Genomic DNA, 25,664 nt, shown 5'->3' on the forward strand with positions numbered 1-25,664 from the left:
TGACACCAAAAGAGGTTAGTGTTGCTTTTTCTCTCTCCCCTTTTTTTGAGTTGGTACTGCAAGCTGATGAGCAAAGGCAATTGTGTCCTGGACACCTATTCGTAGGATATTGGGTTTGTTGTGTCAGCTCCCTTGCCTGTGCCCTTTGGTCATAGGTCCCCTCTAGCCACATCTTTGTGCACAGCAAGCTCTACTCCAAGCCCCCTATGTGAGATTAGGAGACAGACAGTGAAGGAAGAATTATTTTTAAAAACCTCAGAGGCAGGACATCTAGACTCAAAATCTGGGGCTAGTGGGGGCATAGCGCGGTATTAAATTAAAATAGGGGTAAGGCAGACATTTTTAATGGTGAGCACTTGAACAGTTTACCAGAGGTTGTGATGAATTCTCCACCACTGGCAATTTTTAACTCAAGATTGGAAGTTTTGCTAAAAGATCAGTTCCAGGCATTATTTTGATAACGTTCTCTGGCCTGTGTTACACTGAAGGCCAGACTAGATGATCACAATGGGCCCTTCTGGCCTGGAACCCAGGGGCAACTCTAGGTATTTTGCCGCCCCAAGCACAGCAGGCAGGCTGTCTTTGGCGGCTTGCCTATCGGAGGTCCGTGGTCCCGCAGATTCGGTGGCATGCCTGCGGGAGGTCCGCCAAAGCCGCGGGACCAGAGGACCTTCCGCAGGCAACCTGCCTGCCGCCCTCCCGGCGACCAGCAGAGTGCCCCCCCGTGGCTTGAGCCCTGGCACAGGTTTGGCATGCTGGTGCCTGGAGCCGCCCCTGCTGGAACCTATTAACTTCATCTCCTGGAACGTGTTTTCTTGTCTTAATCTCAAGTCCCTCACTAAACCATCCCCCAGTCCTTTTGCTGCAAAGACTCAGCCATGCTGAGTTCATCCTTTGCAGACACTACAGGCATACAAAGGGGAATTCTTTCCCCTCAGCCCTTTAATTTTTTTTTTTTTTTTTAAATCCAACACACAAGTTCAGAGTTCTGTGAGCTTCCTGGCCTTTTCCCTGGGGAACACGGGGTGGGCAGTGCGCTGGTCCACGTGGCTTGTCATTGGTCAGGGAGCCAAAGAATTGCTTGGCTGGGCTTGTTACTAACAGCAGCTTGGTCCTGAGGGACTGACAAAGCAGCAGAAGCCAGTGGAACATGGCGACCCCATTTGTTATTTACACCAGAGGGTTCCTGCTGGAAACTGAGCGGGGCTGCTGCTTCCTTGGCATGTGCTGGGATCTCTGCCAAACACCAGCATTGATTAAGATCAACAATAGGCACCGTGCAAATGGACTGGAGCAAGCCAGCCCTGTGACACTCCACCCAGCCGTTTGGCTGGGGAGAGAGCAGTGTTGTTTTGACAGGCACCTCAGCAAGCAATAGCATTTTCCCTAGGTTCCTCTCATTCTACAAGTACAAAGCAGGCAAGGAGAATGCCTTGCCTGGGCTAGTAAATGTTCTAATTATGACTGAGGAACCCTCGTCGTGCATCAGGACCCCATTGTGCTAAGCCCTGTTCAAAGGCAGAACACAAAGATTGGCTCTGCCCCAAAGAGCTGAATCACACCTCCAAAGAACATGGGCCAAGCACCAGGCTCTGTAAGAGAGGGACGCTAAGGTGCAGCAATGACACAATAGCCCAGGGATCCTGGGGACTGGTCACAGGACTGCAAGACAAGATCCCAGCCCCACTGACCTGCCCCCTGAGGCCTCTGCCTCATCTAGCCCCTCATCTAACCTTTTGGTCACATGAGGTGATGGAGTTTAGCAGCCACAGTTCCCTGCCACGATCTTTACAAAGCACATGGACACTTCCCTCCAAGCCCCAAAGCTCTCTCCATCTGCTGCTATCCTCCCAGACAGTGCTTTGTCTCATTTTCCTGTTACCCTGGCTACCGAATGCTCAGACCCCAGACATGGCAGCTGTCTTTGAACTGTGGGCCAAGGCTCCATCCCAGTGAAACTCTGCTGTCCATCCTCCTCCAGCTGGTCCAAGGAAGGAAAAGGCTGAAGCATTTTCTGCCCATGCCAGCATGATGTGGTAACAGCACCACACAGTGGTCACTTGAAGTATATAGAACAGGGAGAGGACAGCCAATGCTCAGACCATGGCTTTACTGTATCACGGAAACCTTGTAAAAAGAAAATGACTTACACTGATGATCTAGCCTATCACCTCTTACTTATCTCATCCGTCACTATGCAGGGTCCCCGCTATGGATGGCCACTCATGCCTTGCCATTATCTCTCAGTTTAGTCCTAAATTCACCTCTGCTCCTTAGGGAAAAAACCTCACTTATTCACGATAAAAACTGTTGAGATGGGCCAAAACTTGTGGTTTTGCAAACCCATCAAGTTCTGGAAAGTTGACACAAGCGCTGGGTGAAGAGCCAGGCCTCATTTTCTCAATATCCCTTTTCTCCAAACCCTAGAGTGGGGCCAGGTTCTGGCTATAGCCTCTAACACACATGTAGATCACAAGTACAAAATCCTGAATCGGAGGTTATAGACAGTGGGGTATCTGTTATAAAAATGGATTGTGGCTCTACAGTGCCAGGTGTGCCCTGCTTTTGCCAACAGGAACAAAATGACAAGATATGGGTTGGGGAAGTTATCCTTGGTAATTATATACCAGTCTCTACCCTGCCCTTTTTGATAAAAAACTGGGAGAAGAGGCCAGTAATAAAGCTGTGGGAGCATCTCGATGGTGACAGGCTACAAGATAAGGGTCCAGTCTGAATCCTTATCAGTCTCCAGTACCCTGCTAAGTTGGATGCAGTGAGAAAGAGGCATGACCTCAGTGCTCTGAAGCCATCTGTTCTTGCTTCTTTGGATCCTTATCTCTTGCTGAAGCACCTAGAGAACTCCTGATATCACTGAGAACATACTCAAGTGGTTCCAGTCTGAGCTGGCCAGTGTAAAGGAAAGAACTTATATTCACTCAAATAAGATTTGCATTATGAGATGAAAACCTGATTGAGATCAAAACAAAAACGGCAAATGGATTTAGCTGAACAGCCCTTGAGCTGGAAGGTGCCTTGTTACCCACAGAACAGCTGTGCTCCAGTATAACTCTGGTGGACATCTTGTCTTCCTCCACTGCAAATCTGTTCCTTCCTCTTTCAGTTCCGCCATCTTCCTTGCTAAACAACTCCACTTCTCCAATTTTTCTTAATCCACAACCGCAATCTCAGATGCCTTTTCACCACCTCTCCCCCGTCTCCACACATGATTTCACCAATTTCTTCCAAGAGAAAACTAACGAAATACAAGGTGACCTTTCACTTCCCATTGGTTGGCATTCCCTTCTTCCTACAACTCTGACCTCCTTCTCCTGTCTCCTGTCACAAATGCAGAAGTTTCTCATCTCTCCTTCTCTATTCCCTCTCTTTGTCCAAGCGACCCCTGCCCCATCTCCTGATCTCCCTTGCACTCAATCGCATTCTCTCCACTACTCTTCTTCGTAACCTCATTCTCCTCTGGCTCTTTCCCCTCACAATATGAGCATGATCTACTCTCTGCCATCTAAAAATCCCCCTCTTGACCTCACCTGCCTCACTACCATCCCATTTCACTTGTTTATTTCATCTTGAAGCTCATTGACTTCGGCATCTACAATCATGGTCTGGAATTCTATTCCTCCAATTCCATCCTATACACTCTCCAATCAGGTTTTCATCTCTCGCCCTCCACTGAAACCGCTCTTGTCAAAGTCCCTAATGACCTCTTCCTATCCAAAGCTCAGATCCAGTACTCCATCCACATTCTCCTTGACTTGTCAACCCTTTCAACACCAGTAACCAACCACATCTTGAAATCGTGTCCTTCCATGGTTTCCATAACTCTGTCCTTTCCTGGCTCTCCTCTTACCTCTCTAATCGCTCCTTCAGAGGATCCTCCTCATGACAGGTCATGATGAATAATCAGCTAAACATGAGATCCCAATGCAACGTTATGGCCAAAGGAGTTATTGTGATTCTGGGATGCATAAACAATACTCCAGTATGAGTAGAGAGGTTATTTTACCTTTGTATATGACACTGGTATGACAGCTTCTGGAATACTGTGCCCATTTCTGGTGCCCACAATTCAAGCAGATGTTGATAATTTGCAGAATGTTCAGAGAACAGCCACAATAATGATTAAAGGATGAGAAAACCTGCCTTATAGTGACAGACCCAAGGAGCTCAATCTATTTAGATTAACAAAGAGAAGTTATGCGGTGACTTGAATACAGTCTATAGCAGTGGTGCCCAAACTTTAACAACCCGTGAACCCCTTTCACTAAAATGTCAAGTCTTGTGAACCCCCTCCTAACAATGAATATTTCCAGGGATTTTCTCCCTTACCTGAGGATAAAGTACAAAAGCAGTGATCTTGGAAGTATAAAATTTGTTTTTATGACATGCTTATTACACACTATTATTTATCATTACAGTATTTTACTACATTATGAAAACAGCAACACTCTTCCAAGATCTCACTTTTGCAGCTTGTATCACTTTGATTAAGCCTGTTATAAGACAAGGCTCCTAGGTTTCATCAAGGAGTATCAGATGTGAAACAGCATGAAGGTATTTAAGAAGCCACCTCAAAGAGTTCCTCCTACACAACATTCAGGTCTTGAGCAGTCCAGGCAAACAACGCATGTTACACAAAGCTTAAACTTGTTCTTCATAATAATTTTAAAAACAATACTAGCTGCCTATTTAATTTTAAAACCAGCAAAAAAAATCCACCTCCCTTTCAATTTCTTGTAAGGCGTCTTGAAGTTTAAATCTCCTCAGTGTGATAGATATGCTTGCTTTGATCTGCTTCGCTCCTGGAAGTTCAGGGGCTCCAGGCTGCTGGCCCTGTGCTGCCCAGGGTCCCTAGGGACAGCTCTGTCTGCCATTAGAGAACTTTTTCTCGAGAACCCCCTGTAATATTTCGTGAACCCGAACCCCAGTTTGGGAACCACTGCTCTATGGGTATCAACATGATGACCAAATATTTAGAAGTGGGCTCGTCAGTCTAGCAGAGAAAGGTATAACATGATCCAATAGCTGGATACTGAAGCTAGACCAATGACTGGAAAGAAGGCAGAAATTTTAACTAATTAACCATTGGTATAATTTATGAAGGATTCTCTGTTATTTGCAAATTTTAAATCAAAACTGGATGTTTTTCTAAAAGATCTGTTCTAGGAATTACTTTGGGGGGAGTTCTATAGCCTGTGTTATACAGAAGGTCAGACTAGATGATCACAATGGTCCCTTGTGGCTTTGGAATCTAAGTCTCCGCCCTGCAGCTTTCTGTGTTGGCTTCCAGAGGGCTCTGACCTTGGTCCCCAGCTCTTCTCCTTCTACTGCTTATCTCTGGGGAATCTCATCCGCAAACACAAACTGAGCTATGATCTTTATGCTGACATCTCGCAGATCTACCTCTGTACTTCAGACCTGTCTCCTTCTGTCCCGACTAAAATCTCTGGCTGTCTCGCTGACATTCCATATGGCTGTCGAGCTGTCACCTCAAGCTGAACATGTCTAACACAGAGCTCTTAATTATCTCCCTCCATCCCCCGCTGAAAAGCCCTGCCTGCTGCCTCCTTTCTCAATTTCTGGAGACACCACCACCATCTTACCCATCACTCAGTCTTGTAACCTGGGTGTCATCTTTGACTTAGATGCATCTCTAAAGGCCATGACATCCAGGTTATGTCTAAATCTTGATCATAGAAATGTAGGGCTGGTAGGGATCTTGAGAAGTCATCAAGACCACTCACCTGTGCTGAGGCAGGACCAAGAAAACCTAGACCATGCCTGATAAGTATCTAACTTGATTTTAAAAAACCTCCAATGATGGAGATTCCACAACCTCCCTTAATTCCCTACTCCAGTGCTTAACAATCCTTATGGTTTGAAAGTTTTTCCTAACATCTGATCTGTCTCCCTTGCTGCAGACACAGACAAAGCAGATTACTTCTTGTCCTACTTTCAGTGGACATGGAGAATTATTGAACTGTCCTCTTTATAACAATTCTTAACATATCTGAAGATTTATCAGGTCTCCCCTCAGTCTTCTTTTCTCAAGACTAAACATACCCAGTTTTTTAAACCTTTTGTCATAGCTCAAGTTATCAAGGCTTTTTTCATCATTTTTGCTGCTCTCTTCTAGATTCTCTCCAATTTTATCCACATCTTTCTTAAAGTGTGGCACCCAAAACAGTACCCAGTATTATATCTGAGACCTTGCCAGAGTCGAGCAGAACAATTATCTTGCACGTCTTACGTATGACACTCCTGTTAATGCACTCCAGAATGACAGCCTTTTTGCAAATGCATCATATTGTTGCTTCATATTCAATTTGTGATCCATTGTAATCCCCAGATCCTTTTTTGCAGTACTACAGCCTTGTTAGTTGCTCCCCGTGTTGTAGTTGTGCATTTTATTTCTCATTCAAAGTGTAGCAATTTTAAGGTGACCAGACAGCAAATGTGAAAAATCAGGATGGGGGGGGGTAATAGGAGCCTATATAAGAAAAAGACCCAAAAATCGGGACTGTCCCTATAAAATCGGGACATCTGGTCACCTTAAGCAATTTGCATTTGTTTTTCTTGAATGTACTTGTTAAATTCACACAAATTCTCCAATTTATTAAGGTCATTTTGAATTCCAATCCTGCCCTCCAAAGTGCTTGTGAACCCTCCTGACTTAGTGTCATTCACAAATTTTATAAGCCCACTTTCCACTCCATTATCTAAGTCACTAATGAAAATATTGAACAGTACCAGACCCAGGACAGCCCCTTGTGGAACCCCAGTAGATGCATCCTCCCAGTTTGACAGTGAACTATAGATAACTGCTCTTGTCAAGGCTGAATCCCAAATCTGTCACTCCGAGTGCAGAAGTGAGGCCCGCAAGGATTTTAATAATTAATACTTGCCACTCCAGGCTTGTATTAAACTCCCAAGGTTGCAGCTTATCTCTAACCTTGGCTTGGTAAATGCTGCCACCACCCAAATGCAAAAACCCACCTTGGACCAGGAAGGAGCACTTGGCAATTCCTCCCTGTGGGGTACCCTCAAGCCTTTTCACACCCCTCCCAGGAAGAGCTGAGAAAGAAAACAAAGGAAAATTAGCTGTGGCTACCAGCTAATCAAACAACATGCACAAACCTCTTAGGACACCAAAAATCCAATCATGTTCTTAAAAAAAGTATGTTGTATTAAAAACAAAAAAAAAAAACCAAAAAAAGAAAATACATCTGGAACTTAGACTTTTGCTAGATTTTAAAAGAACAATTCCAAAAATCAAGAACCCAAAATAGCTTTCTTGGGGGACTCAGCTTAAAGGTTACAAGCAAACAAAAGCATCTGGGGTTAGCACAGAGGAGTCCACAAGCTAACAGCAAATAAAATAACCCTAATCACGTCTAGCTAAACATTCTGATCTACTTACACATTTGGAGTTCAGATAAGTAGTTCTAGGCTTATCTCTAACCTTGGCTTGGTAAATGCTGCCACCACCCAAATGCAAAAACCCACCTTGGACCAGGAAGGAGCACTTGGCAATTCCTCCCTGTGGGGTACCCTCAAGCCTTTTCACACCCATCTGATGATTTATGATCATACCTGGCTTAAGCTGCTTATAGCAAGGCTGCTCTGTCCCTCCAGTCCAGAGAGAACAGACAAAGGCAAAGTTTATTTCCCAATTTAAAAAAGTTCTAGCCTTCCCATTGGATCTTTTGGTCAGGTGCCCACTTTTTTTTTTCTTTACCTAGGAGACTTTTTAACCCATAAAGCAAGTAAAGAAAAGCTACCAAGAGGGATTTTACAGCTAACTGGCTGGCTGGGTGTCCATCAAAGGGAGCTATCCCCTGCTTTATCACAGAGCTTTCAGTTAGTTTCTTCAATGAGTTGTGCAATGAGTTATAGTAGTTTAATCTAGAACACATTTCTCCAGTTTGCTTACAAGAATGTCACGTGGGACGATGTAAAAAACTTTACTAAAATCAAGATATATCATGTCTATTGCTTCCCCCTATTGCTTTGACCTTGTCAAAGAAGGAAATTAAATTTGTTCGGCATTATTTATTCTTGACAAATCCATGTTGGCATTAATTTATAACCCTATTATTCTCTGGGTGCTTACAGACTGATTGTTTAACGATTTATGTCAGTACGTTTACAGGCATCAAAGTTAGGCTGATTGGTTTATAACTCCCTGGGCCCTCTTTGTTCCCCTTTTTAAATATAAGTACTACATTTGCCCTTCGTCAGTCTTCTGGGACTTCACCCATCTGCCATGAATTCTTGAAGATGATTGCTAATGATTCCAAAATTGCTTTGGCCAGTTCACCCTAGAGTGAATTTTGTCAGGCCCTACTGACTTAAATATATCTCACATCTAACTATTCAACCAGTTCTTTCCCTGTTTTGGCTCGTGTTCTTTCCTCCTTGTTGTTAATATTATGTTAAGCATCTGGTCATAATCAACTTTCTTAGTGAAGACTGAAGCAAAACAGGCATTAAGCACATTAGTCTTCTAGGAGTCATCTGTTATTAGCTCTCCTTCCAGCTCAGGACCTACACTTTCCTTCATCTTTCCCTTGCTCTTAACGTATTTATAGAACCTCTTCTTATTGCCTTTTATGTCCCTTGCAAGGTGTAACTAATCTTGCGACTTAGCTTTTCTGATTTTGTCCCTACATGCTTGTGTTATTCTTTTGTACTCTGTAACAATTTGTTCATCTTTTCACTTTTTGTAGGATTCCCTTTTGACTTCTTAGGTCATTAAAGAGCTCCTGATGCAGCCATCTTGACCTCTTAATAGTCTTCCTATCTTTTCTTTGCATCTAGAGAGTTTGCTGTTGTGCCCTCAGCACTGTCTCTTTGAGAAACTGCCAGCTCTCCTGAACATCTTTTCCCCTTAGATTTTCTTTCCACGGGACCTTACCTACCAGTTCTTGGAATTTGCGAAAGTCTGCTTTTTAAAGTATATTATCCTTGTTCTTCTGTTCTCATTCCTTCCTTTCCTTAAAACCATGAAGCCTATCAGTTCATAGACTCATAGACTTCAAGGTCAGAAGGGACCAATGTGATCATCCAGTCTGACCTCCTGCACAAAGCAGGCCACAGAACCCTACCCATCCACTTCTATAACAAACCCCTAACCTATGTCCGAATTACTGAAGTCTTCAAATTGTGGTTTGAAGACCTCAAGCTGCAGAGAATCCACCAGCAAGTTCATGATAACTTTCACTCAAGTTGCCTTGCCCTCTCAGATCTGCAACCAATTCTTCCTTGCTGGTCATAATCAAGACTAACATCTCCATTACTGCAGCACACTTTTCTCTGGCCTTGACAAATGCAGTTTTGCCCTCACCACGTCCATTCAGAATGCTGCTGCTGCTGAAACCAATCTCCTATCTGATCCCAATGCTTTACATCCCTCCCCACTGGCTTGTCTATTGCAACAAACATAAGCTGTTTCTCTTCACTTTCAAGGTCCTTCACAGTCAACCCCCACTCTACCCATCATCTCTCATTCACTATGGAGCATACTCACTTCCAATCAGCCCACGATGCCAGCCTCCCATCAACCACTTGTTACATTTTCAAACACCTTTGTGCTTTCTCCCAGGCTGCCCCATTTGCTTTGGAAGAGCTCCCCATAAACACATGTAAAGCGACATCAATATCCTCCTTCAAACACCTTTTCCAAACTCTCCTTTGCCATGATGCATATAAAAACTTTACAGAGGCAAGGTTGCTGCTGCATTGAGACCACTGCCTATTGTGCTAATCAACTGTCTCATTGTTTCCCTGTATTCTTCTGTTTGTCCCAACCTGTTCTCTCTTATCTACTTAGACTGCGAGCTCCCTGGAGTAGGCACCATCTTCTTGTTCTTGTTTGTACATGGCCTAGCACAATGGGGCCTGGTCCATGACTGATGCTACAGTAATGCAAACAATAAATAATAATAAAACAGTGCAGGCTTCCCCTGAGTAGGAGTGTCTGCTTGGTGAGTCTTCGACCTACCTCAGGAGACAGCTGATAAAGCAGAAATTTGGTGCCACTGGCAGTGGTGGTTTTTGTGATGTGGACACTTGTTCACACCCAAGCTGTTGCCAGATTCCCAAGCTCAGCAAGATGAGTGGAGCTGCAAGGCAGCCTTTTATGTTTGCTTATCTGGCCAAGACGTTCGTGCTCCTCTTGTTGCACTCAGAAGAGGGCTAGATGTTAAAGCAGGTCATTATGACCTCTCTCTTGCAATTGCTTTAGGCACTGAGCATGGGACAGCAGTTGTAGTTTTAAGCAGAGCAGCCTGCCCTAAAGAGTTGACAATACAAACATACAGACCCAAGCATGAGAGGGGAAGCAGAGGCCCCTAGAGCTGACCCAGCAGAAATACACCTCTGTTCTCCTGATTCTCAATCCAGAGTCATATCTACTAGACTGCCTCCCCAGAGATGGTTGGAAGCACAAGGAGGAAGGGTTTGGGGGAAGCTCATGGTGTGTATGCCCTGAAGATAAAGAAGGATGTTCTCCAGAACTTGAAAACTGTATGCTTAATAGTCTCACCTTGTATGATGGAGGCAGCAGCGACTTCCCAGGGATACTTCCAAGTGAACTTTTCCCAATGCACCATTAGAAGCTGTCTTGGTCCAAAACACATCAACAACAGATGTTGTGGGGACTTTTTGGCCCCAGATCCAAATGTTCAGCTTTATCACAATGCAATTCATGGGCCAGTGTAACAAAACACAGAATACAAAGAAGGACTGGTGCTCCTGTTCATCTCCGACAGTGCATGGGGCCTTGTATAAACACTTGATGGATAAATTAGAACAATAACACACATATTCGCATTTGGGATGGGGGAATTGATTTTTTTTTAGGCACAGCTTGGGCAAGACCCATTTTCTTGGCTGGACATTATTTATGATATGCACATCCAACCCTCACCAACTTCCCCAGCTGTGTGTGGAGGTTCAGCAGCTGGGTCAATGAAATGGGGCACAATGAGCAGCAAAGCATCACAGGATTATTGTTTGGAACAGGTAGGAGAAATGACAGTTCTGTGCTAATGAACCTGGGCCTCCATGTGGATCTTTGGATTCAAGGCACCTATTTCTTACACGGCTAAAATGAACAGAAAAGAGCTCAGGGCATCTAAAAGCAAATCACACCGCCCCATAAAGCTCTCCCCCTGAATAAATATACTCAGCCTATGTTTAAGCCTTTTAATAAAGTGCCGCTGTGTAATTTCTATTATAAATACTCAGGGCTGGCTTTGAGAGCCACCCTCCCTTGGGTGAACCTGTTATTGGACAAACTTGCATACACCATTCACCCCATACTATGCTATCTATACAGCATTATATTAAGCTTTATATGAAGCAATAACAAATTCAGACTTCTTCTTCGAGTGATTGCTCACATCCATTCCAGTTAGGTGTGCGCGCCGCGCGTGCACGTTCGTCGGAAACTTTTTACCCTAGCAACTCCAGTGGGCCGGCAGGTCGCCCCCTGGAGTGGCGCCGCCATGGCGCCCAATATATATCCCTGCCGGCCCGCCCGCTCCTCAGTTCCTTCTTACCGCCGTGTCGGTCGTTGGAACTGTGGAGCGCGGCATAGCTGTCCTCCACGTCCCTAGCTCTCCTAGTTTCTATCGCTTGTTTATCGCTTATCTCTAGTTCTATATAGTTGTTAATTAGTATTGTTAAGTAGATAGTTTAGTAAATAGCTGTTAAGTAGTTTCTTGCCGGGGGCTTAGCCCTTCCCGGCACCGGGCGCCAGGCTCATGCCTGTTTCGCCAGGCTTCAAGCAATGTGCGGCCTGCAAGAAGCCCATGCCTACCAGCGATCCCCACGAAGCGTGCCTGAAGTGCCTCGGGGAATCGCACAGATCTGACAAGTGCCGCATCTGTAAGGCTTTTAAGCCGAGGACAAAAAAGGAGAGGGATCAGAGGCTCCGAACTCTCCTAATGGAGGCGGCACTTGACCCGTCGACTTCGCAGACCGTGGTTTCGGCACCGGCACCGGATCGCTCCGGCACCGAGAAGACTCCTCGGCACCGACCTTCTCCGGCACCGGAATCAGTGCCTAGGCCGTCGAAGTCTAATACTCCGGCCAGGCAGACCCGGCTTGAACGCCCGGCCTCGACATCGGCCGCGGCGCCGCCGGCACCGTCAGCACCGTTGACTCCGGGCCCGGCGGGTCTGTTGAGTCCGGTGCCGCCGAGCTCCCCCATGAGATCTGGGGTTGAGATAATGGTCCCATCCACACCGGAGACCTTCGCCTCGGCTCGGGACCTTATTGCCCTGACGGAGCCTACTTGGCTGCCACCCCCGGTTCCTCCGGTGCGGGTCACGTCCAGAGGCAAGCCCATGATGTCGGCACCGCCCACGGACAGTCGTTCGCCATCCAGGCCCCGACGTCTTGGGCGCTCCAGATCCCGACGCCGCTCGCAGTCCCGGCAACGCTCCCCTCAGCGGTACCGGTCGCACTCGCGGCACCGGTCGGCATCGAGACGGTCGCGGTCAGGCTCCAGTCGACACCGGCACCGCGACTCCAGGAGCAGGTCCCGACGCTACTCGCCGCACCGGTCGACCTCCCGGCACCGAGCTGGTGGCAGGTCCCGGTCCCGATCTCGCTCGACCTCCCGGCACCGAGCTGGTGGCAGGTCCCGGTCCCGATCTCGCTCGACCTCCCGGCACCGAGCTGGTGGCAGGTCCCGGCACCGAAGCGGCGCCCGGCACCGTGACAGATCCCGGTCCCGAAGCAGCGCCCGGCACCGTGACAGATCCCGGTCCCGAAGCAGCGCCCGGCACCGTGACAGATCCCGGTCCCGAAGCAGCGCCCGGCACCGTGACAGATCCCGGTCCCGGTCCCGGCACCGTTATGACTCCCGGCACCGGTCCCCGGCACCGAGACGATCCTCCGTGCCGGCCCGCGCAGACCCGTACCATCCAGGGTCGGCCCCGCCGTGGCCCTCCAGGCAGCCGTCCGTGTCCTCCCAGACGGACAGCGGCTATGCGCTGGGCACCGACCGGCAGGCGGCGCTGTTTGCTGATCCGCCGCTGCAGGACCAAGGCCCCCCACAGTGGGGATTCTGGACACCCTGGGCGTACCATCAGGCCCAGGGCCCCCAGCAGCTCCCTGCTAGGCCGGCGACTGCGGAGCGTAGGGCCCCTGAAGCCTCTTTGTCTCGCCCCCCTCCCTCCCCGGAAGGGGACGAAGGGTCCAAACAGCAGGACTCCGCTGCGGCTCCGGAGACAGAGGCGAGGGCTGAGGAAGACCCTCAGTTGGACACTATTGTGCCTGGGGTCTCATCATCCTCCTCCCCGGATGAGGCGGTGGCGGGTACCTCCTCCAACAGTCCCCCCCCGCTGGATCTCAGGGCGCACCAGGACCTCCTCAGGCGATTGGCTCAAAACCTGAGTCTGCAGGCAGAGGAGGTCTCGGAGATAGAGGACCCAATTGTTACCATCCTCTCTTCCGATGCTCCCACCAGGGTCGCCCTGCCGTTTATACGGACCATTCAGGCCAATGCCAATACTATCTGGCAGTCCCCGGCCTCCATCCCTCCGACAGCGAAAGGAGTCGAGAGGAAGTACATGGCCCCTTCTAAGGGGTACGAATATTTACATGTTCACCCGACTCCCGGTTCACTGGTAGTGCAATCGGTGAACGATAGGGAGCGTCACGGCCAGGAGGCTCCGGCCCCCAAATCCAGAGAAGCCAGGCGGATGGACCTCCTTGGCCGTAAGGTGTATTCGGCTGGGGCGCTGCAGCTCAGGGTCTCTAACCAACAGGCCCTGCTGAGCAGATACGCCTTTAACTCCTGGGTGGCAGTGGACAAATTTAAGGAGCTGCTGCCACAGGATGCTCGCCAAGAGTTCACGGCCATCTTGGACGAAGGCAAGAAGGTCGCGCGCACGGCCTTGCAAGCCTCCTTGGACGCTGCGGACTCGGCTGCCCGTACCCTCGCGTCAGGAGTTACGATGCGTCGCATCTCCTGGCTGCAGGTTTCCGGCCTTCCGCCAGAGCTCCAGCACACGATACAGGACCTTCCTTTCGAAGGCCAGGGCCTGTTTTCCGATAAGACAGACCCCAGACTTAAGAGTTTAAAGGACAACCGGGTCATTGCGCGGTCCCTCGGGATGCACACCCCCGTGACACAGCGTAGACCCTTTAGGCCGCAGCAACAGCAGCACCGTCGGCCGTTTTCCCAGTTCCGCCAGCGGCAGGACCCTTACAGGCGCCGCGGCAGGAACGGGAGGCGCAGGCAGTCGGGGAACCAAGGGGGGCAGAACCAAGGCTCCTCAAAACCCCCGCCTGGTCCTAAGCCTTCATTTTGAAGGTGCGCTCGAGGGCGCAGTAACAGTTTCCCCTACGGATCCTTCCCCTCCGTTTTCCAACCGCCTTTCGTTTTTCCTCCCGGCGTGGTCCCAAATAACATCGGACCGCTGGGTCTTGAGCGTGGTGCAGACGGGGTACCGCCTGCAGTTTGTTTCGTTCCCTCCTTCCCGCCCTCCTTCCTCGTCCCTCTTCAGGGACCCCTCTCACGAGCAATTCCTTCGGCAGGAGGTGCGGACGCTCCTCAGCAAAGGAGCTATAGAGGCGGTTCCCGAAAACGAGAAAGGCAAGGGGTTTTATTCCCGCTATTTTCTGATCCCCAAGGCCAAGGGGGGCCTCAGGCCTATCCTCGACCTGCGAGAACTCAACAAATACCTCGTGAAGTTGAAGTTCCGCATGGTATCCCTGGGGACCATCATTCCATCCCTGGATCCGGGAGACTGGTACGCCGCCCTCGACATGCAGGACGCGTATTTCCACGTTGCCATTTGGCCACGCCACAGACGCTTCCTCCGCTTCGTTGTGGGGGCTCGTCATTATCAATTTGCGGTCCTCCCGTTTGGCCTGTCCACGGCCCCGAGGGTGTTTACAAAATGCATGGCAGTTGTCGTGGCGCATCTTCGGCGCAACCGTGTCCACGTGTTCCCTTATCTGGACGATTGGTTGATTCGGGGCACGTCGGAACAGCAGGTGTACAGCCATGTCCGCGTGATCACCGGCATGTTTGCGAGTCTGGGCCTCTTTATAAACACAGACAAGTCCACCCTGAGGCCCACTCAGAAGGTGGAATTTATCGGGGCCGTCCTGAACGCCACTGTGGGCAGGGCCTCGCTGCCTCGGCAGCGGTTCCAGACCATGGCGGCGATCGTTCAACGCTTGCGGTCAGCCCCGTTGACGTCAGTGAGGACATGTCTAACCCTGTTAGGCCACATGGCGGCGTGCACTTTTGTGACCGACTACGCTCGGCTCCGCATGAGGCCTCTCCAGCTGTGGCTTATCAGTCATTACAGACCAAGGCAACCGCTAGACATGTTAATCACAGTCCCCCAGAAGGTCTTAGATTCCCTCGGCTGGTGGGTGGACCAGTCCGTATTGTGTGCGGGTCTTCCCTTTCACCCGTCTCAGCCCTCGGTATCCCTGACAACGGATGCCTCAGATCTAGGCTGGGGGGCCCACCTAGGGACCCTGCGGACGCAGGGCCTATGGTCCCAGGAGGAGGTGGGGCTACATATCAACATGAGGGAGTTGAGAGCGGTCCGCCTTGCTTGCCAAACGTTTTGTCATCAGCTTCAGGGTCGTTGTGTAGCCGTGTTCACGGACAACACGACGACCATGTATTATATCAACAAGCAGGGCGGCACCAGGTCCTCCTCCCTGTGCCTCGAGGCGATACGACTCTGGGACTTTTGCGTAGCCCACTCCATTCACCTCAAGGCTTCCTTCCTTCCCGGAGTACGGAACACGCTGGCGGATCGATTGAGCAGATCCTTCCTGTCACACGAGTGGTCCCTTCGACCGGACGTCGCTCTCTCCATTTTCCGGAGGTGGGGTTATCCCCGGGTGGACCTCTTTGCGTCCAAGGGGAACAGGAAGTGCCAAGCGTTCTGCTCCTTTCAGGGCAGGGAGCCGGGGTCGATAGCGGATGCCTTCCTCATCCAGTGGTCGACCCACCTGTACTATGCGTTTCCTCCGTTCCCTCTGATTCACAAGGTCCTCCTGAAGGTGCGCAGAGACAGGGCTCGTGTTATCATGGTGGCCCCGGCATGGCCCAGACAGCACTGGTACACCATGCTGCTAGACTTGGCCGTAGCCGACCCAGTTCCCCTGCCCCTTCATCCGGACCTGATTACCCAGGACCACGGGTCCCTCTGTCACCCAGACCTGCAGTCGCTGCACCTAGCGGCGTGGCTCCTGCGTGGCTAACTGGTTCTGAGCTGCGCTGCTCCACGCCTGTGAGAGAGGTGCTCTTGAGCAGCAGGAAACCATCCACAAGAGCCACATATTCGGCAAAATGGAAACGCTTCTCCTGTTGGTGCGTAGAGAGAAATCTCCACCCTATGGAAGTTTCGGTATCCGAAATCTTAGATTATGTTTGGTCCCTCAAAGAACATGGTCTGGCCTTATCGTCGTTGCGAGTCCATCTGGCAGCTATCTCCACCTTTCACCCGGGTGCGGACGGTCGCTCCGTTTTTTCTCACCCGACGGTGTCGAGATTCCTTAAGGGGCTGGAACGGTTATTCCCTAACGTCCGTCCCCCTGCTCCAACCTGGGATCTTAACCTGGTGTTGTCCCGGCTCATGGGGCCCCCCTTTGAGCCGTTAGCTACTTGCTCCCTGCTTTACCTCTCCTGGAAGGCTGCCTTTCTAGTAGCTATCACCTCAGCTAGACGGGTGTCGGAACTCCGAGCCCTTGTGGTGGACCCCCCATACACGGTCTTCCACAAAGACAAGGTGCAGCTTAGACCACACCCTGCCTTTCTACCCAAGGTGGTCTCAGCCTTCCACGTCAACCAAGAGATTTTCCTCCCGGTTTTTTTCCCAAAACCTCACTCCTCAGGCAGGGAGCAGCAGCTCCACTCGCTGGATGTCCGTAGAACTCTCGCGTTCTACATAGAGAGGACCAAACCCTTCCGCAAATCCCCCCAGCTTTTCGTGGCGGTAGCGGACCGTATGAAAGGGCTTCCTATCTCCTCCCAGAGGTTATCCTCGTGGGTTACGTCCTGTATCAGGACCTGTTATGACTTGGCCCATGTCCCTACGGGCCGTGTGACTGCGCATTCTACCAGGGCGCAGGCGTCGTCGCTGGCTTTCCTGGCCCGTGTGCCCATCCAGGAAATCTGTCGGGCAGCGACCTGGTCATCGGTCCACACCTTTGCTTCCCACTACGCCCTGGTCCAGCAGTCGAGAGAGGATGCGGCCTTCGGAACTGCAGTGCTCCATGCCGCGACTTCTCACTCCGACCCCACCGCCTAGGTATGGCTTGGGAGTCACCTAACTGGAATGGATGTGAGCAATCACTCGAAGAAGAAAAGACGGTTACTCACCTTTGTAACTGTTGTTCTTCGAGATGTGTTGCTCACATCCATTCCACACCCGCCCTCCTTCCCCACTGTCGGAGTAGCCGGCAAGAAGGAACTGAGGAGCGGGCGGGCCGGCAGGGATATATATTGGGCGCCATGGCGGCGCCACTCCAGGGGGCGACCTGCCGGCCCACTGGAGTTGCTAGGGTAAAAAGTTTCCGACGAACGTGCACGCGCAGCGCGCACACCTAACTGGAATGGATGTGAGCAACACATCTCGAAGAACAACAGTTACAAAGGTGAGTAACCGTCTTTTACTGCTCCTCCCTGGTGTTTGCTGCTCCTTCTCTTTACCTTTCCATATCTGTGTATCTTTTCCTCTGTTGCTATTAACTGTAGATGCATCAGTGGACAGAGAGCTGTTCCTTCCTACACTGTCACGATCCTCCAGTGCTTGCTGTACATGATGAGCTCTGATTACCAGGAGAAAGGCCAATTGGGCATTTCATTCATCTCTACTGGAGGCCAACCCAGAACAGGGCCAAGAATTTGCCTGTCTGTTGTATGCACCAGTTGTCTCTTGTCTGATACTTTGATGGTACGCTCTTTGAGACAGGGGCTGTGTTTTTGTTTTCTTTGTACAGCAAACAGCACAATGGGTTCTTGGTCCATGACCAGGGCTCCTAGGTGCTAGCATACTATAAGTAATAATGGACTATGCATCATTTTCTAGCTTACATCTCACTCTTTCCATAGTGCTCCCCCTAGAAAAACAACTAGTTTAAAAAGCTTCTCTTTGCAGCTAAACTCCATTGCACTCCCATTCTCTGTCCCAGGATGCTGGACTGCTGGACTTATCATGGAGGATAGATAGATCCATCACTGGCTATTAGCAGATGGCCCATGCTCCAGCTGTCCCTAAACCTCTGACTGCCAGAAGCTGGGACTGTACAACAGGGGATGGATCACGCTATTATTGCCCTGTTCTATTCATTCCTTCTGAAGCATATGGCATTGGCCACTGCTGGAAGACAGGATACTGGCTAGATGGACCATTAGTCTGACTCAGTATAGCCATTTTTACAGTCTGTTCAGCAGAGATGATCAGCGGCTCTTTGGATGGTGTTGAAGAGGTCAGGAGGTCTTTGAAGAGCAGCTCCTCTGTTCCCAACTAAGAAGTACAGACTGAAATGTGGGTCACCGGCTATTGTGATGGACACAAGGGGGGCAAATAAAGTGATAAATGAAGAAGCTGCGCTGACACTGTGTAAAAACCTTGATGGAGGAGAGAAATCCCTTTCGCTCCCCAATGAGAACAGGCAACAAACAGAAGGGCCTGGTACTGTGTGGATTTGCTGTCACGTTCTAAAGTGGATGCAACATACTTTCCAAAATAACACTACATTGCAGCCCCCAAGCCCAGTGCCAAGACTCAACTTCCACGACAGCCAGCTCCTTAGCAGCACAAACACACACCAACCACAGACATGGTCACAATTCTGCTTGAAACCAGTCAAGCAGTTTTTTTTATTTAAAAAACAAAGCAAAAAATCCCCCCTTTCCCCCATATACCAAACAAGCCTAATGGCGAAAGTATAGATATGGCATTTACATAGGCCATATCTACCTTCCTCAGGCACCCCTGCCCACCCACAGTAATGTAGAGATTTATACGTGTTTACATAGTATAAGGAGACAAACAAACAGTCTTCCATAGTTTGCAGTTGAGGCCTCCAGCCTGCCTGCGATACACTGAACTGAAGAGCCGCAAAGCCTGGTTTGTTATACAGAAAGTAAGAGTATTGTTCACCCATACAGCAAATGCTAATCACTGAGCTGCATGGTGAAGGATTTCCATGGAAGGCAGGTACTTTGTAACAATGGGGGAGTTTAATGCTAAGGTATCAGGGAATCATATTTAAAATGAAACTCTGCCCTTCTCCAGTACCTTCTGGCTTAGGTTCTCAAAGTGCTTTGCAAGCATTAGCTAACTGAGCTTCTCAATCCCCCAGCAAGGTAGGTCAGTAGAATTACCCCCATTTTACAGACAGGTAAACAAGGCACAGAGGTGACATGCCCTGCCTGTGGTGACAGAGCGTCAGTAGCACAGACAGGGAGAAACCAGAAGGTTGTCCCCCCTGCTCTGAGCACTGAACCATACTATCTGTGTCTGAAGAGTTTTCTTGTAGATCCCAGATAAAAAGGAGGGTGTTATGTAGTAAAGTTCTCAGCCTTTTCCACACTGGGATCCTCTTTGCCAGCCTGAGACCCTTTCTGATTTAAAATATGGCAAGGGCAGGGCGGTGCAATATCTGGTCTGGGAAAGACTAGGAAATGGCAGGGGCATTAGACGATTATTTGTGTTCTCTAAGCCAGCTAGTTTATAGGGCTTGTGATCCTTTGAAGTGTTACTACCGCTTATACAGCAGGTGAAGGTAACTAACCCACAGCTATGTGATGCCTGTGCAGTAAGGCACAGATCAATCCTGTAATTATCACTGTAGTTGGCTCAATGTATTAAGAGTTCTACAGCATGAAGCATTCATTAACACAATCTCAGCATTTAGTCTGGGGGAAAATAGCCCTAATTTGGCACCAAAGCAACAGAAATGACATTGTCTCACTGAAACGGAACAAAGATCAATGAAGTCTAAGCGTGACAGAGAGAGCTGAAATACCATAGGTAAAGCACGCATAGTGTCTATATTTGCTGGTTCAAGTACAAACCCACCTGCACCCTGTAGGTACGTATTCAGGATGGCTAAGCAATGCCGCTGCCCGTGCTACCATGGCCACACTGCTGTCTGTACTTGTGCTAGCTCTCATCAAGCTAGTGTGAGTATGTGTATGCGAACTAACAGCATAGTAGCAGCCCAAGGCTAGTGAAAGAGAAGGGACACAAATCTGTCTAATACCTTCACAACTCAAAGAAAGTTTTACTGCTGGCCAGCCCACTTTTAACCCATAATCAGCCACATCCTTATTTATACAAAGGAAGAATTTTAACTGAGCAAAGAGATGCAATGCAGCAACATTGCAGGGTTACATTTCTACCCGATTCTGCTGGGAGCATATAAGCACATCACCAATACTACACGAGTTACCTTGCATTGTTGGATCCTATTATAAAGTATTTACCACGGGTCACCAAAAACAATGAGATTATTAGTTACCACATGACCCACAAGCTGCAATCTTATAAAGCTCTAGACAAAGGAAAAAAAGAGAAAGGGGGATGGAGAAAGAGAAAGAGACATGTACAGTACGGTTCTCACTAAGTTTGTGTTCTATAAACTAAGACTGATAATCCTACATATACCTTCGTGATAAAGACTTGATGAATAGGAATGGAGTTAAATGAATAGTTGTCCAGGGGATGGGACTGTGTGCATGGGGACAAAATGCCCTGATATGACTTGTCATGCTGCATCAATAAGGTTGCCAGTATCTGATTCTGTTGGACTTTTCTTTTGTTGGAACCTGTGCAGAATTCCGTCTATGGAAACTGTATCTGTGGAGTCACCTCTGCAGTGCTTGCTGCTATAGTTAGCATGTGGCAGGTGGGAAGGAGCAAGTGGTAATCCTCAAAAGTGGGGTTTAAAACTCTTCTAGGCTCGAGAAGGCACTGCGCTGAATCCACAGTGAGTTGAATACAAAAGGAAAGAAAGGGATGTGAGGGAATGACAGCCAATCAGATAAAATCTACTTTCCTCCTGGAATCAGCAACACTGCAAGCAAGTGGGGTTAATCCATGCAGGCAGGAGGGTGAAAATGTTGAAACACACTTTATTTTAAGTGAAACCTCCAAGCACACCGACATATGCACAGATATGGAGGACACAGTGGAAGTATCTCGAGAACAGCTTGAAAGATAGATGAAGAAACAGGCAGATAAACCATTTCAGAGAGAGTTTAACAAGCCCAGTATGGTTAGGGGATGAGAACTCTTTAAATGGGAAGCAAGGTATCAACAAAAGGCACTATATTCTCCCACCCCAAAGGAAAGCGAAACAAGGGAGAGCCAAGCCTAAGAGAAACAGCAACACCTGAGTACCAGAAAAGTCACACATGCTCCCCTCTTCTTTTTCACCTCCAGGGACCAAGTCCACACTCTGGACTGTACTAGATGATACCAGCACCTTCTCGCCCACGATCATCCAAGTTCTCTTGCCAAGCCCGTTGTGAACCATGCTGCATATAGTTCTCTCCAGCCACTGAAATGAAATGTGACAGAGCTTGCCTGAATCACCATCAGCCACAAGTTGAAGCAGGGCCCTGGCCCAGCACAGAGGATCCTCCATTCCATTAGTTTATCTTTTTTAAAAAATAAAATGATATTTAAATTAACACACATCATTGTACAGGAAACAAGAGGTAAAAGGACTGTGTTTGATGGTACAAGCAAGCAAGGCACAAACTTAACTGGACTGCGACACATGGCCATGAGTGAGCATGTTAATGCACACACAGCTATATGGACCTGATTTTACAGTACTGTTTCTCCCTGCCCCCATGGTTTCCTGTGGTTCCTATGTAAGGCCGGACTTGGCTATACAGTATCAGACATTTAACAATGACTCTGAGCCACCAGGAAAAGCAACTCTTTTTGTTATTCCAGATTCCATTTGGTGAGTGGGGCTGGCTTCATTTCTTTACCTGGATCGTGGCTGAATTTCCTGTGGTTTCCCTGTTGTCACATCAAAAAGCCTAGTGGGTACCAATAATTTTTCTAGGATAGGGAAGGAACTGCGTTAGCCAACATACACCAAGAAGCTTGTTGAGAAACAACTTCACATGTCCATCTACAGGGGCTGGGCTGCCATAGATGGACAAAGGAGGAAAGTATTTCCTATGCAGGGGGGAGCAGATAGAGCAGGAATGAAGGCCTAGCTGCGTTATGTCAAGCCTGCTTCTTGAATTCTGCCTCAGGAATGGCACAAATTGGAATGTACAGTATTCCGCATATTTTTAAGCCAGCATTATGAAAAACTATAAATTAATAAGCTAATTAAATACTCGGGTGAAAGAACAGGAACCTTCAACTGTGTAAACTGAGGGAAGGCTATGGCTTCTTCCTTAGATAATTGGAGGGAATCCAGCCCTCCCAACAAGGTCCACCAGTTAGGACCTTGCAAAACCACCAGCCACTGCTGTTCTTCTCACGAACTTCAAATAAGGTCCCTTCTTTAAAGCTGCTGGTCTCTTCGTCTCCTTCAAAATCTGCCACAGCCACATAGAGGGCTTCTTTGGAGATATCTGGACTGGTGAAGGGGGCAGCTGTCCTCTCCCTGGCTTCCCCTCTCTCCACCTGCTTGGATGTTACCTTTGGGCCTAAGCTGCTTTTCCCTTTGGCTTCATCTTGGCACATAGCAGGCAGGAATGGTTTGGCCTTTGGCGGAACCAGCATGGGCCGGCCAGGCACTGAGGCAGCTCTGATTTCAGGCACTTCCCTCTGTGGGGCTTTCAGCTCTGCAGTGGGACCAGAGGAGGAGGATACCACTTTCTTTGGAGGAGGAGGTCTCCTGGGTGGCACCACTGGCCGCTGAAGTGGTGGCTCTCTGGGAGTCGGGGAGCTGTTCTTGGGCTCACTGTCGGCCATCTTTGGCAGGCTGAAGGGAGCTCTGGTTGGAGCCTCCTTTGGGATCTGGCTATCCTGTTTGGTTGGGGGTCTGTTCTCCACACTCAATCGCTCCTGAGGCCTGCCAGAAACCTCTGCTGGGAGCACATTGTTATTGAAGACATTTTCAGTAGGCATGGGGTCCTGCTCAGAGGGTTTCTCTTGGGACTTAGCAGGTCTGAGCTTGCTTCTCAGATTGCCAATGTCCAGTTTATCATCTGCCTGAGGTGGGTCTGTCCTGGAGGCTGCAGTTGGTTTCGGCCTGATCTGAGGTTTTGATTTCAAGAAGGGATTCTGGGTCATTGGCTCAGACTTGTCTTCTGGGGGCTCAGCTTTTGGCTTGGCTGGCTTGACAGTGGGTCGGAGGTTCGGCTTCTTCACTTCTTTGGCTGACACCTTGTGCCCGCACTCCAGGCCCATTTCATTTTTCAGCTGGAACAGTTTTCCTTTTTCTGTTTTCAGCTCTGGCTTCTTGCTGTCCCTCGGGGCGGCTGTCTGCTTTGGAGGGATCATTGGCAAGATCATGCCTGGGGGCTTGGGTGGAGGCCTTTGCCTCTCCGTTAACTCACCTTCGGATTTAATAATCGACTCCTTCCTGGGTGGGAGGCTGGGCTTCTCCTCTGTATCCGGATCAGAGATCTCCTCATACCCAGCAGCTACATCACCGCTCTCCGAGGGGGCACTCTTGAGAACCTCCTTTCCCTTCCAGTCTTTGGCCCATTTCATTCCACAGTCTATACCATTAGGTGGAGCTTCAGGCAGAGGCCTGGATGGCCCAGTGGCTTCTTCATTGGTGTTGCGCTCCGCAGTGGCCTCGCCAAGCTGGAGCTGGGCCATCTCATTAGGCAACGGTGCTAGAAAGTTAGGTCTAGAAGCATTGCTAGTTTTCTTGTATTTATCAATAAAGGTAGCTGGGGCCCAGCCTTCCTTCTCCTCAATCTGAATGTACCACCACCCACTCAGGTTCTTCTCGATCACCTGGAAGAAAAAACACGACCATCACATCTTAGAAGTACATAACCAGGCCTCTCTGCACAACAGCTGCCTATGAATCAAAGGGCAAAAAAAGTGTGGCCTCGAAATGGAGGCTCTCACCTCTGAAACATTGGACCATGAGCATGAAAGGGAGGCAGCAGGTACAATGGGCCAACAAATAATAATAATAATAATAAAGATAATAATACCACCTCTCATCTATAGCGCTTTTCATCCAGAGATATCAAAGCACTTTATAAGAGGGAATTATCCTCATTTTACAGGTGGGGAAACTGAGGCACAGAAAGGTGAAGTGACTTGGCCCAAACTCAGCCAGCAGGGGAGTGGCAGAGCCAAGAAGAGAACTCAGGTTTCCCCAAGTCCCAGTCCAGTGCTCCAGGTACTAGACCTCACTGTTGTCAACTCCACAAGCCCAGTATTAAAACTTGATATAGTCACAGGGAAGTGAGTCTAATGGATTTAAATCAAGTTTTTACTACTGCCACATCAGAACACTCCGCACGTTGGACATGACTGGCAGTGCAAGAGCAGGGGGCCTGCAGGAGGAGTTTCATGAGAAGAGGTGAGGATAGAATTGCAAGGGGTGCTCTAGGTCAGGACTGAGATGCATTGGCAGAGCTGTTTGTTATTTCAATCCTGGGTCTCTCTCACTACAGAGGATGGTTCAGGTCAGGAGAGAGGTGGATTGGCAGAGCAGTGGGGCTGGAATAGCAGAAAGGCTGCAGGTCAAGACAGAGGTGTACCAGCATATGTGTAGGGGGGGAAGCTGTCTCAGTGCCTGCACTCTGTCTGGCCTTAGCTGATTCTGGCCCATGTTTTTAAACCCACATGCCCATTTGGAGATACAGGCTTTTCTACATTTTCCATTTTCATGAGCACCAAATTCACAGTATTTTTCAAAAGAAAAAACATCTCAGGCACACTAGCACATGAGGGAGGTTCTGCTGGGTTCAGAGTCACCTTTCAGCTCTATCTGACCCTGAACAGGAGACAAGGACAGTCTGAGATTTTTCAAGACTTCAAAGGGGAAAAAAAATCAAGACACATAATGCAACTAGCCACTAGGTGACACTGTTGAGACATCCAGCCAAGACAGTTACATTATTTTGCTTGGGGCTGGCTTGCAATGAGCAGTAGTTCCACCTTTACAATCCTGTGGATCCCAGAATTCTACAGGACAGTTACCACAAGCAGATCACTAAAACCCCCAGCCACTGACGGCATGGTAAGTTAGATTGCCCTGGGTCTACACTAGAAAGGGTTTGCCAGTGTAGCTATACCAGCAAGTGGAGATGCAGCTTCCATTGTCCAAGAGAAGACCAGCTTTTATACTGGCAAAAGAGTCCTTTTGTCAGGATAGCCTATACCAGGATTATTTTGCCAGTATAATGGCATGTGTTAGGGCTTCTACCAGCACAGCTATGCCAGCAGGAGTGTGTGAGATTTTTTCAGACTCTTAACAGACACAGATATGCGGGCAAAACTTTTAAGTGTAGACCAGACCTGTGACTAGGTGAATGAAAGCCCCATCTCTGGAAGGAGGAAGAAACTACCACTATTAGTCAAGAGGCTTCCAATGGCCTCTGGTGCAGGAGCACAGCACCCTGCCACTGGGCCAAACACAAGCGTCCACTAGGGCATTCGAGGGTCAGAGGCTCCAAATTGCTATGAGCATGTGGAGGATCCCTTCCA

General features: G+C 48.9%; 1 protein-coding gene across 4 annotated transcripts in view; it reads right to left on the bottom strand.

The window, feature by feature from the left end:
• Nucleotides 1-18,877: 18,877 nt before the first annotated feature.
• SH3PXD2B (SH3 and PX domains 2B) overlaps nucleotides 18,878-25,664 on the bottom strand; it is a 127,227-nt gene continuing 120,440 nt past the window's right edge. For all 4 annotated transcript variants that reach the window (XM_030573474.1, XM_030573477.1, XM_030573475.1 and 1 more), the window contains one exon: nucleotides 18,878-23,954. In XM_030573474.1, the coding sequence (XP_030429334.1) occupies nucleotides 22,422-23,954 (1,533 nt within the window). In that variant the 3' untranslated portion in view covers nucleotides 18,878-22,421. The remainder of the gene's footprint in view (nucleotides 23,955-25,664) is intronic.

The sequence above is a fragment of the Gopherus evgoodei genome, chromosome 8, assembly GCF_007399415.2.
Source record: "Gopherus evgoodei ecotype Sinaloan lineage chromosome 8, rGopEvg1_v1.p, whole genome shotgun sequence".
NCBI classification, from domain to species: domain Eukaryota; kingdom Metazoa; phylum Chordata; order Testudines; family Testudinidae; genus Gopherus; species Gopherus evgoodei.